The sequence below is a fragment of the Podarcis gaigeae genome, assembly GCF_964106915.1.
Source record: "Podarcis gaigeae genome assembly, chromosome: 10".
NCBI classification, from domain to species: Eukaryota; Metazoa; Chordata; class Lepidosauria; order Squamata; family Lacertidae; genus Podarcis; species Podarcis gaigeae.
This window is the reverse complement of record NC_139686.1, coordinates 35,327,326-35,348,109: the sequence shown is the minus strand read 5'-3', so window position 1 is coordinate 35,348,109 and position 20,784 is coordinate 35,327,326. Positions and strand designations below refer to the sequence as shown.

At 39.7% G+C, this 20,784-nt stretch overlaps 1 protein-coding gene across 2 annotated transcripts in view; it reads left to right on the top strand.

Annotated features, from left to right (window-relative positions):
* CFAP54 (cilia and flagella associated protein 54) overlaps window positions 1-20,784 on the top strand; it is a 105,866-nt gene that overhangs the window by 18,789 nt on the left and 66,293 nt on the right. For both annotated transcript variants that reach the window (XM_083698503.1, XM_083698502.1), the window contains exons 10-22: window positions 358-444; window positions 2,264-2,376; window positions 2,467-2,638; window positions 4,666-4,751; window positions 6,654-6,788; window positions 7,452-7,602; window positions 10,309-10,379; window positions 11,002-11,130; window positions 12,519-12,651; window positions 14,339-14,413; window positions 14,507-14,625; window positions 16,004-16,174; window positions 18,034-18,126. In XM_083698503.1, the coding sequence (XP_083554629.1) occupies window positions 358-444; window positions 2,264-2,376; window positions 2,467-2,638; window positions 4,666-4,751; window positions 6,654-6,788; window positions 7,452-7,602; window positions 10,309-10,379; window positions 11,002-11,130; window positions 12,519-12,651; window positions 14,339-14,413; window positions 14,507-14,625; window positions 16,004-16,174; window positions 18,034-18,126 (1,535 nt within the window). The remainder of the gene's footprint in view (window positions 1-357; window positions 445-2,263; window positions 2,377-2,466; window positions 2,639-4,665; window positions 4,752-6,653; window positions 6,789-7,451; window positions 7,603-10,308; window positions 10,380-11,001; window positions 11,131-12,518; window positions 12,652-14,338; window positions 14,414-14,506; window positions 14,626-16,003; window positions 16,175-18,033; window positions 18,127-20,784) is intronic.

Sequence of the window (20,784 nt, the reverse complement as noted above, 5' to 3'; positions counted from 1 at the left end):
AGAGTCGGGATAGCTAGTGTGATGCCCTCTGGATATTCTTGGACAATTCTTATCAGTGTTAAACCAGTATGGACAGTGGCCAAGGATGATGGGAGTTTTAGTTCAACATCTGGAGGGTACTTCTTTGGCTATCCCTGTAGTAGAGACCATACTTATATAACCAATGAACCATATTCAAGGAGGTAATAAGCAATTTGAGCATGCCTTCTTATTATCAAAAGATATTGAGATGTTATGGGAGGTTGCTCTTTTAGGAAACTTACCATACATGTACAGTAAATGTATTTCAAAATTATATGATAATTAAAACATCTTGTAAAATAGTCCATGAGGGCTAACAAGATAGTTTTATTTCAGGTGGTGGCGTAGCTGCCCGAAGCAGCTTAATCCCTGTTTCTATGGTTATAACTGGAACATCAACACTTATGGAACAGATCTTAGCAGGTAAATTAATGGTTTTTGCAGGTGGCGCTGTGGGTTAAAGCCTCAGCACCTAGGACTTGCCGATCGAAAGGTCGGCGGTTCGAATCCCTGCGGCGGGGTGCGCTCCCGCTGCTCGGTCCCAGCGCCTGCCAACCTAGCAGTTCGAAAGCACCTCCGGGTGCAAGTAGATAAATAGGGACCGCTTACCAGCGGTAAGGTAAACGGCGTTTCCGTGTGCGGCTCTGGCTCTGGCTCTGGCCAGAGCAGCGATGTCACGCTGGCCACGTGACCCGGAAGTGTCTCCGGACAGCGCTGGCCCCCGGCCTCTTGAGTGAGATGGGCGCACAACCCCAGAGTCTGGCAAGACTGGCCCGTACGGGCAGGGGTACCTTTACCTTTACCTTATTCTTGTAATGCTGACAGAGCAATACCAAGTGGCAGATCTTAGACCACATTTTAAGTCCTGGCAGTTCCTGCTGTCCTGGGCTGCTGTGTCAGAACCAGGGGATTTGTGGGGTTTGGGATCCTGTAGACTGCACTCTGAAACACCATCTTTCAGGATTTTCTATGGCTGCTGCTGGTAACATCCTGCTTGTCATGGCAGATCTTGTGACCCCACACCAGTGGTGCTCCTATTTGCTGGCAAAGGACAGCCGAGAAGGACTTGCACATCATAGTAACCTAGCCAAACCGAGATATGAGTATCAGGGAGTTAGGATTGTATCTTTGATGGTTTGGGGATTGGATGTGTTAAAATGATATTATTTGCCAATGGTAATCTGACTATTGTTGTATTTTCTACAACAGGCTTTTTTGTTTACCTGCATTCACACCCCTCTGAGGGGGAAGCCAGTTAACATTACCACTTTGCAGGACACTTAGAGAGGAATTCAACATAGTGCTATGGCAATTGTTCTGTCAGTGCAATTTTTTTATCTTGTCTGATGGAATGATCTCCTCCTTCCCCCTATATTGTTCTGGGGGTTCTCCCACACCCTCCTGTAGACCCAATTTTGGAGGACATGGGAGAAACCCCATTGTACTAGCGGGGAGCCCTTGCACTGACTTCCACTGGCAAGACTGATTAGCTGAATCTTACCCTTAAATTTTTTGCTACATTAGAACATGTGTCCAGAGAGCAGATCAGCATAAGCATTGTCAGCCATCTGGAGTTTGTGCCTGTGACAAGTGATGCACATTATGGGAACGGCCTACTGCATGCTAGAAAAATTCTTAAATGACAACCGAAAGGATTGTGGTAACAAAGTGAGCTGAGTGGATCTCCTATCAAGGGAAGATTTGCTTCCCTCATGAGCAGAGTGGGTTCGAGCTGTTCAGCCACACTCTCTTAGTACTAGGGACACTTAGAAGGCCCCTCACGTAGCAAGGTTCCTAATCATGTAAATACTTCTGAGTGCAAAAGCCCAAATCACAAATTTGTGCTAAATGGGAAAATTCTGAGAGGAGCCCATGTGATGGTGGGTGGAGAAATGGGGGCAGGGCTTCTACAGTTTGAACCCTTGCATTTTCAGTGTGTATTTTGTGTTGCTTTGTGTTTTAAAAATAGAGAGACATATGTATTTTATGTAAATAATTTGACCCTTAAAGGGCTAGGGAGATTTAAATGGAAACCTTTCTTCACAGCTACCTCTTTGAGTAGAAGTTTGAATCAGACAAGGTCTTCATAGAAAGCTATTGGTCTATTGCAAAGGAATTCAAAGGAATCATATTGGTCCCATACTTGCAGAAGTAGTTAAATCAGTAAATAAATAAATTTAGTGTTCTCCTTTCTGTTTGTGAGTATTGTGGGAGTCTTACACCTTTTGTGTTACTGTTATAGGGAAGAGTGGTATTTCTGCATATGCTGCCTTGAGATTTCTTAAGATGGCTTTCAGCTATGAGGAGTGGGATAGCTTTGATCACACAGCTATAGTGTTTTTTTCCTTTCTTCAGGTAAATTCAGTTTCTCAATGTTAAAAGTAGTTTGTTGTGCTTAGAATTCATAGGTCAAGCAAGATCTCTCATTTCTCCGTATATTTATAGAATCAAAATGCCCCCAAATGGAAGAAAGCAGAATCAGAACTCAAAATACTTCTAGTAATGCAGCCTCTAATATCCGCAAGAAAACCAAGACACGGCTTGTGTGTGCATGGAGGTGTTATCAGAGAATCAAGTACTTTTCGTAGTCCAGGAAGAAAATCCATCACATTTCAAGGTGTGTCACAGTTAGTAGCTGTTCAGTTAATGATTACACCAAGAAGTTATAATACAGGATAAGGAGAAAGTGAAAGTCATCCTATATATTTTTCTAAATATTGGTAATAAAACATGATTCACTGTACCTCCCAAAATGTGACTAACATTATTAACTGTTAAATATTTGTACTTGTGTACCATTGAATATAATGGGAAGAGAAAGAACTTTAAAACTTAGGGAAATTTGACATTGTCAAATGCTTTCTCGGCACCTAAAAACATTAAAGCTTCTTGTTTTTCATTTCTTTCTTCTAAATATTCTATTACATCAGTTGTGTTTCTAATATTATCTTTCATTTGTCTTCCTGACAAAAATATGGCCTGATCTTGATGGATTTCCTCTTTTAATACAGTTTTTAACCCATTAGCTAATATGTCTGCAAACAGTTTATAAACGTTATTCAACAACAAAATAGGTTGATAGTTCTTAGCCAGCTCTGGATCTCTATCTTGCTTATGAATCAAAGTTATGTATGCACTCTTCCAGGATTCTGGTAGCTCTCCTGTATTCAAAGTTCTATTCATAATATCTTTTCAAAGGTTGTATTAGGTAATCTTGTAGTTTTTTATAATATATCGCTGAAAGGTCTAGGTGCCTTTCCTAACTTTGTCTGTAAAATTGCTTGCTGTAATTCCATCATTTTGACAGGTCTATTCAGAAATGACATTTTATCTTTTGGTGTCTTAGGTACGGTAGTTCTGTCTTCTAAATATTTATCAATTTCTTCAAAATTAGCTTGTTTGGCTCGATATAGTTCTGTATAAAAAGTCACAAATTGATCTCTTATTTTGGATTTTCCACTACTCTACCTCCTACACCTACCTCTACATCTACCTCTACATCTACCTCTACCATCCTCTGCTAGCTCGGTATTTTTGGGACGCAGGTGGCGCTGTGGGTTAAAGCCTCAGTGCCTAGGACTTGCCGATCGAAAGGTCGGCGGTTCGAATCCCTGCGGCGGGGTGCGCTCCCGCTGCTCGGTCCCAGCGCCTGCCAACCTAGCAGTTCGAAAGCACCTCCGGGTGCAAGTAGATAAATAGGGACCGCTTACCAGCGGGAAGGTAAACGGCGTTTCCGTGTGCGGCTCTGGCTCGCCAGAGCAGCGATGTCACGCTGGCCACGTGACCCGGAAGTGTCTCCGGACAGCGCTGGCCCCTGGCCTCTTGAGTGAGATGGGCGCACAACCCCAGAGTCTGTCAAGACTGGCCCGTACGGGCAGGGGTACCTTTACCTTTACCTTACCTCCTACATTTATTCTATTAATGCAGGTTTGTTCTTGTTTCTTCTTTATTTACCAAGCTAATATTTCCCTGGCTTGTTAGCTTGTTCAAATTGTTTCTGTTTTAAATATTTAATTTTCCACTCTATTTCCTGGTTTATTATCATTGAATACTGCATTTGCAACATCTTGATATCCTGTTGCACTATCTCTTTTTGAGGGAAATTATTAATTCTTTCTCTTTTTACTTCTTGTAAAATTTCCTGTTTTTCCTGCTCTCTTATCTTTCTTTGGTATGCGCTTTGCTGTATTAAAAAACTCCCACATTACAGCTTTACTCACATCCCATATCACCTTTAAATCTGTTTTGCTCCTTACATCTTAAGCAGTTCATTTGTTGGTCCCATGAATTGGAGATATTTGTTACTTCCTTTTCCATACAAATAAAAAAGCCTGACCAAGATTTTGAGATAGCTTTTTAGAGTAGGTAAATGTTTGGGATCTTGGATGAAATACTCTTTTCCTGTTGATTTCCTTTTTTCTACTGCACTTCTCATTATTAAATGACGAAACTTTAAACTTAAACTTTAAATTTTCCAGATAATTGAGCATGTTCAGAGAGAAATTCTGTATAACAGTGTATAACAGCTTCATTTGTATTTCATGTAATTTCCTGCATTTGCTTCAACTGAGAATTCGGATTTAAATATATTTTTATGGAATTGACTGCTTTTAATTTTCTTTTCAAAATAAATTGCAATGGTAGATGGAAGAGTACCAGCGGGAAAGACTACTGATGAAATTTTTACATTGGCAAGAACTCTTTATTCCTGCATCAATACACCTGAAAAGGTATAGTAAAACTGAAGTTAAGTATGAACTACATGAAATTGGTGTGTTAAATTAATTTCTGTGCAAAATATTTTTTTATTTTTTATAAAAGACAATGGATGTCAGATTTAGAAAGCTGCAACAATATTTTTAGTTTCATAACAACTAAGCCGAAATATAAGACAGGAAAGGGCTGTAGTAGAACATGTGCTTTGCAAGCAGTTCAATCCTTGGCATGCTGAACTGGATGTACTGATGATCTCTTTAAAAAAAAAAAAATTAACCGACCAATCAAATAAAATCAGATCACATCACCTAAATTCCGAATTACAAAGCTGAATTTTAAATTTTTGTTGGGGGGACCCATATTTCAAGTTCCGAGGGGGGATTCCAATCATCTTCTTGCTGCTGTGTTAATATCCACAAATCTGTCCAAATAATGTTCATAATTCTATCCAGTCTTATCTTGCTGTTTCCACATCTCATCTTGTTCGTATATTTTCCTTTTTTCCTTTATGATCTCTTCTCATAATCTCCTTAAGCAGGTAAGCACCAATTATAATCCTGTGTAAATTTTCCGTTCGTCCAATCCTCATATCAAGATGGTTTCCATATATCATTGCTTTCATAAATAACATCACTCTTTCCATCATTAATCTCGCAAATCTGTCGCTCTTAAGTCCCCCTGAGGAGGCTCACCCACAATATAAAAACAACTCTGTTCCTCCTCCCAGGCTTAAGTCTTCCGACAGAACTTGCCAAAATGGCGACGGTATTTTTTACTGCGTCATTCCAAAGCTCTTATACTTTCCGCGATCTTCTTAAAACATGCTTTGGTTAGAAAATTATCTCCACACAGCCTTAAATCCACAGCTTAAGTCATTTAAATGGCATTTCTGACTTGTGACTTGTGTGTCTGTGTTTTTTTTTGGGGGGGATTCTTGGTTAATCACATAGAGGAAAGAAAGGAAAGTTTTCCCCCCTCACCCATCCAGTCCTTGCCAAACATACCGAGCCTTGGTGTGTCTTCTCATGATTTATTCTTGTTCCTCCGACCCATCTTGTTTATCAGAGATCTCTTCAGTTAGCAGTCTTTACTCCCCCTTCTTCCTTGAAATATGTGCATTCGCTTCCTCCTAATTGTTTCTTTTGAAACAAAAAACATTCCTTCCAGTAGCACCTTAAAGACCAACTAAGTCAGTTCTTGGTATGAGCTTTCGTGTGCATGCACACTTCTTCAGATACGTCCAGGAGCACCAAGATCCACAGGAGGGCTTTCTGCCTAGTGCCCCCACCCCCACAAATTTGGGGGTGGTATAGGGCACAGCAGGCAAGGGCAGTCCCCCCCCCAGGCTTGGGGGGCAGGGAGGCTGTTTACTCCCATCACAGCCTCTTAATTACCTCGTGTGGGTCGGAGAGATGTTATTGTCAGCCATCTTCCGATGCGCCCCTAGTGGCCCCCCCTCTGGATGTACTGATGATCTCACTTGGTATAAGAGTTTCCCGTGCAACACTTTAAGGAAACTTTCTAAAACAACAACAACAACACTATGTTGCAAACAGAAGCACAGGCTCGTTCTGAAGTACTGAGATGTAATGGGAGCGTGTTAAAAAATAATGGCAGCTACCATACAAAATATAAATATAATATTTCTTTCCAGGTCAGAGGATGAGATGGTGGCAGGAGCAGAAAGTGCTCCATCTTCTCCCTTTTTAAGCAGTTGGCTATGCGGTGCTTTGTTCACCAAGCAGGAGAAGTCTGAGGAGGAGGCAGTGACCCATTTGGCTTGCTGGGAGGGAAGAGAAGGAGGAGATACTAGTGTTCAATCCTGCAAATGCATTCTTGGGTTTTTTAATTATTTTGTGACTTCACACCCTCAAAAGCCAGGTAGTTGAAATCTTTGAAAAATACCTTTTCCTCAGGTTCTCCTGCCAGACAGAGAAATGATGACAGATGCAACCATGTTTTTGTGGCAAAAGTGTAAAATTGCAATTCTGAGGATCCAAAATAGCGGAAGCTTTTTCTTAAAGTCTCTTCATAAATACCAGACAGCCAAGGTAAACCTTTATCATAACTCATATTGATTAAGGTTAATTATGTATCACACATCCAGCTATCTACAAATGCTCCTGTGGTGTTGGTAATGACGCATGCTCATTAGTACCTGTTCAGTATAAATAGCTATACTCTTGACATGCAGGACAGTTTCTATAAGAGAAATGAAAGGTCAGTTTGACTGGCACAGAAACTTGAAAACTAAGAGAGGAAAAGGTATAAGATGTGGAGGAGCTTCAACTTAGAGTTTTTGAAGCAACCAGTGGCCTGACAAGCAAAGGTTTGCTAGCAGCTTGAGAAGCAGGGACCCAGGAGAGTGTGACTGTTCCATGCCATTACTGATAGTTGTCCATCCCTCCAGGCTGAGGAAAAGTCAGTGGTACTATGGCAGTCTCCTCTAGCTTGACAGTGATACTGTCCTCCATAGACAGGTGGCTTTAAAGAACATAGATGAGGTCCAGGGCATTGGATCTATGTCTGAAGGGGAAATCAAGGACTCTGCACCTCACAGATGGGACAATTCATTGTGTTGTGGCTCTGTCCTTCATTCTAGGAAATGCAGCTTGCCATATCTATGTCACACAGTCGCTCGCCACATTACATTCACAATTCTTAAATAACTTTAAATAAAAATGTAAAATGGTTTAATATTTTTTCCTCCTTAGTGGGTTCACATACTTTATGTAATTAATGAAGTGATTCACGCCATTCATCTTGGAGATACTAATACTGTGGTAATGGTGGAAGTTGCATTACGGCTAACAGCAGTGATGGAGACTATTGCAGACTTCACAATCAAATGTGGAACCACATCAGGTATAGTCTTTATGAAAACATTGGTTGGTTGTGGCTAGGAACATTCTGTTACTGATGGCCTCAGCAGCATGTGGTTCTGACCTAAGGGAAAAGTTAGATCCAGGCATGCAGGACAAGGCAAGGCAAAGCAGGGCAAGGAGATGTGAGGATTTCAGGATTCACTGGCACTCCAGACAGCTCTCTGCAGAGCTTAGTTTAAAATCTTAATGTTGTTTCAGCACTGAAGTTTTTTCAGTCCTCAAGGCTGCATTCTGCAATGGGCAGGCTCCTGGAGGTCACTTACCAGTAGTGGGTGTGGCCAGAGACAAAAGCAGCGAGGGGAACAAATGTGCCATTGTACAGTAGCTTACATTTGAGCCATGCAGAAGCTATAAGTTCCTATACGTCAGTCTTTCCATCCTCCCTCCCAAGAAGCAGGAGGCATTATTACAATTAAGGATACATTACAGCCAAGTAAAAGCACTTGTGGGGGACACGGAGCTGGACTTTGCGGGAGCAGGGTGGCGTAGGAAAAACAGATGTAGCCTAAGGCCAGATATATCTGCACTCTGTCTATGAACTTGAGTCTCCCCTGCCCCCAGTTTAGACAATGCACAATTGCCACATAATGCAGTGAGGATTGAGCAGTCATTCTTTGAAGCCTGAATGCTACCTTTTATTATTTTATTTTACTTTATTTATATCTTACTTTTAAAACCAATTATCAAAGCGGTTTATAGGAAATAAAATATGTCAATACTAAAACAGCACTAAAATATACGTAGAGCACAAAAACGCCCTTGCGTTAAACTAACAACGGAAGCAACTGTGAAATTGCATCCTGAAACAAAAAGGGTTTTGGTAACCATCTTATGGGAAAGGAAGGAGCTTGTTAGATTTCCTGAAGGAGACGATTCCTTAATACTCATCTGCTAAAGAGACAAAAGAGCAGGCTTCCTATGCTGACTTCAGGGCCCTTAAAATAACCTAGCCCTCTGCGAATTACATAGGAGCTCAGATATGTTTTGATCATGAACTACATTTGTAGAACTGTTCCTTTCCTCAAATAAGAGCTTTTACCCAAGCTGTATAAAATACTTAATGACCTCTAAGCTATTCACAACAATATTAAAAATAGATGGGAAAATGTTTTTCAAGAGAGTATAAGTGAATTTCAGTAAAAACTTGTATATCTAGACTCTAGAGGGACTGAATTATATGCAGTTGATGTTATTGTTTAAGAAAATGCAGGCAAATGAATGTAGTGATGTCATTTTACATTAGCAGCGATAAAGATGATGTATGGAACTGTTCATGTGAGATGTTGGTAGTGTGGGGAGACTATAGTAGGAGTTAAAACACATATGGGGAACTTGTAAATGTGTAGTACTTTTTTGTAAGAACATAATAAAAGGAATTGAATAACAATTGTGATAGCATTGCCTGTAGATAATTAAGTTTTATTGTACAACAAATTTTAAGATAAGAGCTATAGAAAGCAAGTGTCTTAAGTAATCCGTAATGTTATTAGCCTCCCACATTTTGGTTGCAACACACTGAAATAAAATAAAAAAGTCCTTTGAGGGATAGAAATGGGTAAGAAAGATATAGGAAGTGGTAGGCATAATGAAACATAAACATGTATGGGACCGATCAAATTGGAACAATTTTTTAAAAAGCATTTGCTTTTCTTTCTCAACTTTGAACTTGCCAGGAGCAAATAACTTTTATAACTACGTTTCTATCAGTGCTGTTCTAGACATGCCTACTCACAAGTAAGACCCATTGAGGTTAGCAGGTCTTAACTCCCAGGTAAATGAGTATAGGACTGAAGCCTAAATGTTATATGTGTAGAGAATTGCATATATTTTCTTTATCTCAAGGTGGCTAAATTGTGGCCCTCCAGATGTTTTTGGATTACAATCCAAATCATCCCTGACCATAGGACTGTGTCGGCTGCGGCTGATTGGAGCTGGAGTCCAACAACATCTGGCGAGCCACAGGTTTGCTACCCCTGCATTACATAAATGAGGGTTTTTTTCTTTTTCTTTTTTCAAATTTGGTGCTTCTATGCAGGGCTTTAAAGGTTTACGTCATACTGGTATTGCAACAGTGTTGAGATTACCCTAGCAGAAAGTTTTGCCAGAATAACTCTGGTGCTACCCAGTATAAAGTCCTCCATGTTGGCATATTTCAAGATGAACTGGTGCTGGGGACTTGGCTGAGATTCTTAAGCAGTTGATTGCACTGTTCTTTCTTTAAAATTTTAATTTTAATGAGTTGGTTTGCCAACAGGCCTGGTGCCTGAAACCAGCTCCCCGTAGAACACATCCTTGGGGATCTTGTCATCTTCCATTGTCTTCTGAAAGAGACGGATGCCAATGAGAATATTTTAGTGGGAAAACTATGGTTTCGAAATACAATATTTTCTGATACCTGATAAATGAAACTACAGAATCATTTAGGAAGCATTTCTCTAGGACTGCAGTCTGTTTAGCATTAGCCTCTGTGAAAAGTGCTGTACATTACATTGACATTTGCATTGTATGACATTTATGTGCAGCTGCTGAGTTCTGGACAAAATATATTTAGCTACTTTGTCAATGCTTGAGAAATATTTGTCATTGTAGAAACAAGGTAACAAACTAGAGGACTTCACTGCTGGAGTCTTTGGTTAATATATCTAGTACTGTGTCCCTTTCTAACTTGATTTCTCCGCCTCTTTAGTGCCAATAGAAAAAAATGATGCTGCATTGGTTTTGGAGTACTGTGTTGAAGATGTGCCTTCATTAATACAGGTATAGTATCCTTTTCTGCTAGACTAAGATATGCCACTCCTTAATATTCATAATTTTGAATAGAGGTAACAGGTAAGGAAAACCGATAGGAAAGTGTGATCTATCTATCTATCTATCTATCTATCATCTATCTATCTATCTATCTATCTATCTATCTATCTATCTATCTATCATCTATCTCAGGTTTTCTCCCAGGTACTCTCGGGTGAGTGTGGGAGCAGGGCATGAGTTTCTCCATCTTTACAAACTCACAGTTCCTTAATTTCATAGTATCAACACATCCTACGTATGTGTTGCATTGACCTTTGCTGTGTATATAGACCCACATTTAACCAGAACCAAATAATGAGGATAAAAGAAGCCAAAACTAGAAATAATGGTTAGCAAGTTGGGAATTGTTTGCATGATTGTTGGGGCAGGAATAATCTTGTGCATGCAATTTGAATAATCTTAGCAATTATCTACTAGCTTTTAGCTGTTGAGCAAATTGTTCATATGGACCCAAAAAGATTTCATTTTGCTTCTCTCCTTGTTATTTCTAGCTCTTAAATTTGTCTTAGAACCAACATCAGTAGCTTTCCAATTTTCATTTTTATTAATCTAATGTGTGGACTCCTTTTAGAAATCTCCATCAGAACAGTTGCATTTGGCTTATGAGTACCTGGAAAGAGCAATTAATGCAATGAATCAAGCTCGCCTAATTACGCTTTTGCCTGATGGTACATCGGTGCTTGATAACTGCTGCAAAAAGGTATGAGCTTCAAGTAAGAAACTGATGCGAACCACAATGCTCAGATTTGCTTGGCCCATTGAGAGCACCCCCTTTCCCACTCTTTCTTTCCACTTTCTCATCCCATTTTCTTTCTCTCACCCCTAAACTGCTTAAGCATTTGATCTATATATCTCACATTTTTTTCACCAATTCTCTTAACAATTTTCAGTGGAGCTTTTTCATTCTACTGAAATTATTTCATCCATATTTTTTTTTACTTTTCCATCTGCAATGCCATATTTCTCATATCTTCCTCCTCTATGTGTCATTCTGGGGAAAATAATGGGAGCTTGACTGCTAAGAGGAAAGCTTTGCTGCCACTGTTGCCCATGGCAGTGGCAAAATAGACAACACAAACATATATAACACTTCTCTCACACAGCACAAACATGCTTCTATCTCCCAAGTGCATCTCTTTCTCTCTCTCACACACATCCATAGGGATTTGTCTGGGTAGGGATTTTTTAATAACTTTCTAAATAACAGGGTGGGCATTTTTAAATAACTGATCCCCACTCCATTGTTTCACCTATTCAAATGTCTCTTCAGGAGTTGTGTCAGAGTTGTATACAGCCTCACTTAATAGGGTAGAATTGAGTTTCTCACTATGACTATCATTCCATCCATGTAAGCCTTTCCACTTGCCAGGCAGAACAATCTCCCTCGTCCCTTCCTTGTGTGTACTGTTACAGTCAAACCTCAGTTCCCAAACACCTCCGTTATCGTGCATTTTGGCTCCTGAACGCCAAAACCCCAGAAGTAAATACTCCAGCTTTTGAACATTTTTTGGACCAGAACGTCGGACGCTGCTTCCGCTTGAGTGCAAGAAGCTCTTGCAACCATCAGAAGCCACACTTCGGTTGTCGAACATTTCGGAAATCGAACGTTCTTCCGGAACAGATTACGTTCGACAACCAAGGTTTGACTGTATAAGGGGTCTCACCCTCCAAAGCAGATTTGGGGAAAGGAGAGTAGAGAAGTCCTGTTGAACTAGGGAGAGCCATTGCATTGGCTTCTGTCAGAGCAGCAGGTTAGTTGATTCTGTCTCTAAATGTTTAACCAAACATTCAATAATTTGGCATGAGATATCTATTTCTGTAGGTGCAAATACAACTTTTGCACACTATAGGAAAATTAGATAGAATACAGATATCCACTGGATATGTGTGGATTGCGTGTGTCTCTGTGTGTAATGTTTATTTCCATGCTCTGTCCCATCTGTTCTTTATTTGTGATTATTATTGCCCTTTGTGATGGTTGTTTAATGGAACCCAAAAAAGCAATTTTTTAAGAATCGTCACCAGTAACACTGAGAAATACCCCCTAAAATGTTTAAAACTGAATTTTGTTTAATTCCTTTCTATCAGAATTGGAACAAATGGTCAGCATATGACATCAATGAAAAATCCGTAATAGGAAACAATTTTATTATGGATTTACACATTGAACTTATTCAGGCTCAGCATCGAGTAGCTGTTAAACTTCTTAACTTGCCACAAGGTAAGATTAAATAAAACTGATGCCATGTTTTAGTAAAAGATTTTCGCGGAGGAAGACCAGTACAGCTTTATGGTAATAGGATGTAAAATATTGCCCATTGTATATATATTTTAAAGCTCAGTGATTTCCTGGCTGTTTTGGTGGATGTGGATGACTGTTGTCCAATGTAGTACCTACACTGTATGTAAAATACATATTCAAAGTGCAGTGCTTATTGCTAAAAATAAGAGAATTTTCTACCCAGCTAGGTTATCTATTCCTCTTATAGTACATGTAACATGGTTGCAGAAGTGCCTTCTCAAAAGTGCATATGGATTAGTATTGATGAATACCATACCATTTTGTAAACACTGTTTTTTTACATTAAATTTTCAAATACATTTCATTACACTCCCCAGTATCCCAGCACTGGAGTGTTTATCTATTGTGTGGCTGGGAACTGGAGATTGATCTGCTGGTTTCCCAAGCCTCTGTCGCATGGCTCATTTGGGCTATGGCGTGACCCAGAACTGAAAGCTGAGGCTGGTTTTCTCTGGCCCAAGGGTTGGAGAAGGATTTGTTGCCATATTGTGGGACATGATCGCCTTTGAAAGGAGATGAAGGCTGCCCAGTAGTGGGGAGAAAGAGCTATTCAGCAAGCTGAAGCAATTCACCAATCAACAGATCCATCCTCTTGGGTTGGAAATGTCTGTCAGAAAGACTTGGAAAATTAGCTGCCACCAAGATAGAATACAGAGGGACCATTAGAAACCTACCGCAGTAGTACTGCCCTTTAAAAAGCTAGGAGGGGCACCAGGGTCACAGGGAAAGAAATTGTACCACTTTGCTTGTTTCTACACCTTTCCTTCATCTTCTTGAGTTTTCCTGAGGGGCAGTGGATGAAGCTGGGCTATTGAGCCAGATTACTTAATTTTAGTTTTGTTTTTGTTTTTTAAAAAAGAAAGACGGCTCTCTCTCAGAATTACAGTACCATTTCATGAACCCCTGATTTAAATGTTTTAGTGTTAAGTATAAGTGAGTAAAAAAATCATTTGAAGATCATTAGGAAGCATCCTAAGCATCCACTTTCAATACAAGGGAGGCATTCATTTTGCATTCTGTCTGTCTTGTTCTTCCACGAGTAGCTTTTGAGTTTCGAGTTCTGTTATGCTGCAAGCATCTGGCACCCTCATTCTAAACCAGGAATAATCCAAATATTGGGCCTAAATAAACCTTTTCCATTCATCTCAGATTTGAAATTATTTCTGTGGGTACACAGGTGTTTCCAAAAACAAACTCGCAAACTGTGGATAATATACATGCATCTTGAGACATCTATATGCAAATGCAGTGGGGCCCACCTGTCCACTCAGGACTCCTGGTGCTTGCACTCAGCTGCAGAAAGGTGATATCCACACCATGTCTTGCAATACTACACCTGCATCTTTTGAGTAGCAGCTGTATCTGCAGCAACTGTGTGTGCCTAGCAGTGTGTGAAGCCACCCAGGCTTCATAAAAGGGATGCATTTTTGCATTCTTCAGTCTACACTCTAGTTTTATACAATCTGAAGAGTCAAATGAAACGAAACAGAAAAGTAATCCTAATGCCACGGTGGGATGATAAATACAGGACTCGTATAGAATCTAATGTATTACGTTGTTTTAAGCAAATGACATTTGATATAAACTAATGCTTACTTCTTTGTAGGCATTCAGATGGGTGATAAAAATATCAAATCAAAGGCCACTGCAAAGAATTTACACCAGTTCAAACATTTAACAGGTAATGTACATTAATATGTACTTGTAAAATTAGATTATGGAAACACTGTGCTTTGCCTGATTTACTATTTTACTTTAAACAATTGCTTCACAGAACAAGATGTAACAAATAAAATAAAGAAGAATAAACTGTCCAGAGCTCTCTATTTGATGCAGAAGGCTACACTGATGCCAGTAGGAGCAGCCAGTTCTTCCCCAAAACAGCTGCTTGAGGTAATATAAATTACCTTGCAATTAATGGAAGTCCCATTATTATGCATCCCTATAATAGTTTGCTGTTGGCATAATTGTATGTTGAAGACTCTGAGGAAATCCTTGGCAATATAAATGTTAAAATTAACAATAGCAGCAAACCTGGCAGGTCTTTTTCTTTTTTTAAAACATGACTTTTTAGGAAATCACTTCTCAAAATCATATATCTAAGTGTAATTCTATTTCTATTAAGCATTAACAATGATTCAGGTAGTGGGAAACGACAGATTTAGGCTGGGAAACAAAAGATTTAACCTCTTTCAGCCTGGGGGCTGTATTCCGGTTTGGGAAACCTTCCAGGGACATGGGTAGAAGAATGTACAGTAGGCTATATTCTAACCACACAAAAATAAGAGGTTTCACCTTACCAGCCCACCAACTCACCTTCCATCAGGCAATCAGTAAGCATTATCATAGGTCAAGGACACATTCCTGCCAGGCATTTCTTCCCTGGAATCCACTTTTGGGTTTATAAACAACAAGACAAATAACAGTTGGAGGTCTATTACATCATGATGTCTTCAGTTCCAGATAATAAATTTATTTACATATAAATGTATAGAGATATTACTTTAGTGAAGAGTTTGGTTAAGATTTTCATGTACTGTACTTGGAACCTATGGCAATCTTAACATTCCTACTGGAATGGTTCTTCTCTATTGGGCACCCCCAAGTGGGAACTGTTCCTCCTGTTGCTTGAGGGATGAAAGTGTCATCGGTCCAACAGACCCTCACCCTGGACTGGTAGTTCTCACCCCAACTCTGATAGCTCATTATTATTTATTTAAATAGTGAACTAAATCAGGGGTTGTATCTAGCGGAAGACTGTCCAATGAATTTCTGATAGACCACTTAGATTTCCTAGGTCCAAGTATAAGGGTTTGTTTAGGCCACTGCTCTTCATTTCAATTTTGTCTCAGCCCTGATCTTGATGCATTTTCCATATATCTGTACTTCCCAAAGCTATCGCTACAAACCCAGTAGTACAAATTCATAACTAGGCTGTGGAATGATGATAAAAGAGGAGGGGCAGGACAAAGTCTGGAAAGAGGGGCAGTGGCAGAGACCTCTGTAATGAAATTTTGGTAAACAAGGAACAAACTTTAATAACAAACCAGAAACAGTGATAGATCACTGGGTGGGGTACAGAATATGTCCGCTCTTTGCATAGATGTCACATAAATCATGTGTCCAGGCACACACTAAAAATGTTATATTCCTGACTGTTCTTATTCTCTGCCCTATGAATCAGCTGTTCTTTATATTTATTATTTCTGTTTGCGTCTGAAATACAGTATATGTAAGCCAAATAACATTCTTGAGCCTTTTTAAATCTTAGGAAGCACTTACTCTAATACAGAAAGCAGAAGCTGAACAAAATGCAATACGTTCTGCTTTCTTGCAACCTGCAAGTAGCGTGAAAAGCAAAGTTCCACCTCCTCCTATATTGCTGTCCAGATCACACAATTCCATGGCTTTTAAACCAGCACCATTTGCTTCAGATGTTAAGGTAATACCTCTTAGCACACTGACACCCACATATATACACTAAACAACATTGGGCCAGTTTGTTGTGCCATGAATATGGCCAAGGGTTGAATGCATCCAACTCTATGTGCAAGTGGAATGGAATCTGCTCATGCAGTGGGACTTCACCTTCTCCTCCTCCCTACAGTTCCCCATCTGCTGTCAAAATCTACCCTGAATGGTTGCTTCAGAGTGATTTGGGGACTGGAGAAGGGAGAAGAACATGAAGTCCCGTTGCGCAAGTAAAGGTCTGCTCATGCCGTGTTGGACTCTGACTCATGGAGGGATCCATCACAGTAGTTCTAGTACTATAAGGATTTCATATGCACAACAGAACTCCCTCCCTCTTTTCTCACCATGTCCTCCCCCCCCCCCCGCTCTGGAGGGTTTGGGGAAACTCCGTAACAGATTTAGGAGGAGTGCAGGGAGAGGAAAGTGGGGGCAAAGGTGGAGTTCCATTGTAAGCAGAAGTACTTGGATACTGCCATGAGTCAATGGGATACACATACTTTTTACACAGAATTATATTTTGCTTGATTATAAGGAATGCAAGTACCTTTTCCCACTTCTTTTTAAATATAATTTTATGTTTAGTATTCAGTGTGAGCATGCAAGGTGTTCATCCATCAATGAGATAATTCACTGACAAATCTTAAATGTAAAATATTTTATGCACGTATTTAAGTATCAACAGAAAGATAAATTTGTGCTCTGTGTACATCCTGCTATGGCGCAGTTGTTTCTGCACAATGCTTTATGCAAATGCAGAGCGTTCATCACTAGGTGGCACAATAGAGTCACATTTATCCTTTTTCATAAAGTTTTTTAAAAAGGTTTTTAAAATTGTAAATAGTTAACCAGACAATTCATCACTCTAGAACCACATTTTAGAAAATAAATTCATGATTATATTGTTTGACATTCTAAGTTCCATTAAAATACATAACATATTTTGACAGAAAGTCAATACTGCTCAGTACGTGAACTATAACATACCTGTTTGAATTGAAAATGATTGAGTATTTCATTGAAATTGCTATATTTTGTTTTACAAGTAGCACTATGTTGTATGTCTCACATATTTTTGTTCTGTGGGCTTCTATGATTTGAAGAAGCCAGTATTTAAATGTACAGTATATTGTATTAGCACCTGTATGCTGCAGAATTTGTTTCCTAGGGAGGTAACAAATATAATCCAGTGCTTTTTAGAAGGGATTTTCACTGGTGGGGAATGAACTCACAAGGGCACTTTTAGCCAGACAAAAGGGGACTTTAAAGCATTCATAAACTACAAATTATGTAATAAAATACAGTGGCTATATTATTGTTTTAACATTAAATGCAATTCAGGGTGCTTCTAGATAGGGGTTTAATATTGTTCAGATCTAACAAATGGGTGGTTTGCAGTAAGTTTATTTTTTTACATCTTATTGAAATAATCGAAGAAAGCAAATGCAGAGTAGTGGTGGGAAATCAGGTCAGTGTTTTGATGTCAGTGATGTCATGTGAAAACTCAAAATTTGGGTGCATGAGGAACACTTATTCTACAATAAACACCTGTCAGGGAGCACCCCTAAGAAATTTAACATGTACATTTAACAACCAACTTAATTTAAATTAATTATTCACAGGTAGCTGCAGGGGGAAGGAGGGAATGGGAAATTTTCCTTTTGTGAACTTTGCAAAATTAAGTAGCACCATAATTAGAACCCCATAGTGATTTGGAAACTACTTCCCAGGCAACTTACTGTTTAACTGCCAGGTATTATAGGGCAATCCTAAACATTTGTACTTTGATGTTCTACTGACGTACATATTACAACTCTCATTTTCTTTTTAAAGATTGCATGGTACTGTATTTTTGGACGTGTAGCAGAAGGATGTAACCCAAAAGTCCGGTTAAATAACTACAGCCTTAAGAACACAGCAGAAGTGGTAAGGTTTTCTATAATCGTGGTCCTTTGTGAGTTTGTCTGCCTGACTACCGTACTTCTGAACTGCATTGCTGGTGCAGGCAAGAGTGGTAATGTTGAATGTAGTGGAAGAAGGACATACAGGGTACTTCAGGTTACATACGCTTCAGGTTACAGACTCCGCTAACCCAGAAATAGTACCTCGGGTTAAGAAGTTTGCTTCAGGATGAGAACAGAAATTGTGCTCCGGCAGCGCAGCAGCAGGAGGCCTCATTAGCTAAAGTGGTACCTCAGGTTAAGAACAGTTTCAGGTTAAGAATGGACCTCCAGAACGAATTAAGTACTTAACCCGAGGTACCACTGCAATAGACTTTATGGGGTAGATGCAACTTGAGCCAACTTTAATTCCCATTCTCCTTAGGAATTGCATAAGGAAATAGCCTAACTTTCCCCAGCTTTCAGTACAGTGGTACCTCGGGTTACATATGCTTCAGGTTACAGACTCCGCTAACCCAGAAATAGTGCTTCAGGTTGAGAACTTTGCTTCAGGATGAGAACAGAAATCGTGCTCCAGCGGCACGGCAGCAGCGGGAGGCCCCATTAGCTAAAGTGGTGCTTCAGGTTAAGAACAGTTTCAGGTTAAGAACGGACCTCCGGAATGAATTAAGTACTTAACCTGAGGTACCACTGTATGCTTTTGAATATTTGTAGCAACAGCAGCTAGTATTCTAATCTACTGAGAAATGAAAATGGAATTTGGCATATTTCATGAGGCGTGGCAAGCATCAGTAATTATGTCAGTTGAGTAATACAAACTGACTACAACTTCGTAGATGAGGACTAATTCTTTCTTTCTTTCTTTTTTTTAAAACCTTTTATTATTAAAACTTGAAAAGGCCAAGAATGAATAAATTGCAATATGATACACCAAACATACTTGGGGGCGGGGGGACGACAGAAACAGTCACCAGAATGGCTTTGTGGTAACCAAGGTAAGTTCAAGGCAGAGAGGGAGGCATAAGGCGGTAAATGAAGAGGAGGAATTTCCGTTTCTTAAGCAAGAAAGTTTGAAGGAAGCAAGGTTTGGACAAAGGTTATATGTCATAGATACTGTTGAATAAGTCAAACTTCCCTGGGATAAGTGGCTTCATATGTCGTTTGTTTATGTGCATCACTAAAGTCCCTGAAGTGGCAGCAAAGTCTATTGGTCTAGAAGTGTTCTTCAAGTTCACATTAATAACAGAAACATCATTCCACCTCTGTGTACAACCAGTCTGATTGCAACTAAAATGAAAATTACCAAAGATTTTAAAGGGTGGTCAGCATTAATTCCTGAGAAAATATGAAGATGACACAATTTGAGGTTTAGGACCAGTAAACTGCCAATAATTGCTCTCATTTTCTTAATAATTTGTGCCCAGAAAGTAGCCGCATGGTGACAAACCTTACACGATGTGTCAATATGTGCCTATAGCACCGCAAACCCCTCCAACAAGTTTGTTAATTCATATTTTTAATATGTGCCAGTCTCACAGGTGTATAGTACCACATATGGACTGTTTTAGGGAATCCTCTTAAATATGGGCTGATACAGAGGAAAGTGTCTTAGTGTGGCAGATTTTACTCTAAATGGGTCACGCCAGGGTCTCGCCCAAATCTGCTTCCTATGCCAAGCATAAACTGTAAAAAGAGGCCAGTAACATTGAGTTTAAATAAGGCACTACCCCCTACCTGTATAATTATTATAACAAAGAAAAAATAATTCTAAGGGGGCAGCAGGACTGTCTTACAGCAGCCAGGGTGGAAGGTGGTAGACTTTTTTTTAGTCCAGATGGGGGGCTCAAATTAGGCTCCCTGTCAGGGTGAACTAGGATTTGAATCCAGTGGATCTGTGTCTGGATCTGGTCCCTTCCTGCCTCTCACCTATTTTGAGGCCCTAACCTTGCTACCGTTGATAGGAACAGTGCTAGTGGTAGCTTCTCAAACACCTTCACTTTCAGAGGGGGCCTCTTTTGTGGCAGAGCTTTACTCCTAGCAGAGATGGCACCTCCAGTTTATCCTAACCCTATTCAGCAGGACCAGTTGTGGCGTTAGGATTGTTCTGTCAGGTACCAGCATATTTACAGGTTAAACACAATGATCGATCTACAGACAGGCATTTCCATCAATGTTAACCTGACAGGGCTCAGTAAGGAACTGGCAAATAGCACTGATGCAAGTAGTGATTAGTGATGGATTTTTAGGTCTCCTTGGGCAGAATAATAATAAAAAAGTGCTAGGTCATAATGTTCCTGATTTGAAGGTGTTTGTATTGTATTAAGTATTAATGGCAGGAAATTGGCAGCATGTAGGTGTTACCATGTGATGGTTGCTGATGTAGTTCATAATGTGAATGCTCAGTTCTTTATAGGCACTGGAAACCATAAGGAACCTTTTCCTTTTCTCTAATAGAATTTTAATGGTTCACCTACTGATCAGAAGAACAGGCATATATAACAGGCATCTTCTTTTCATGCTTTGGACTTTGTTCTCTAAAGTTTAAAGCATGAGATGCCTGATAGGTGAACTTTTTCTTATTTCTGTTGTAGTGTTAAAGACCTGAGAATAGCAATGTGTTCTGAACCCCTGGCCTACCTGGTCCAAAGTCCAAAGGTCAGGAAATTCAGTCCAGGGTCAATCC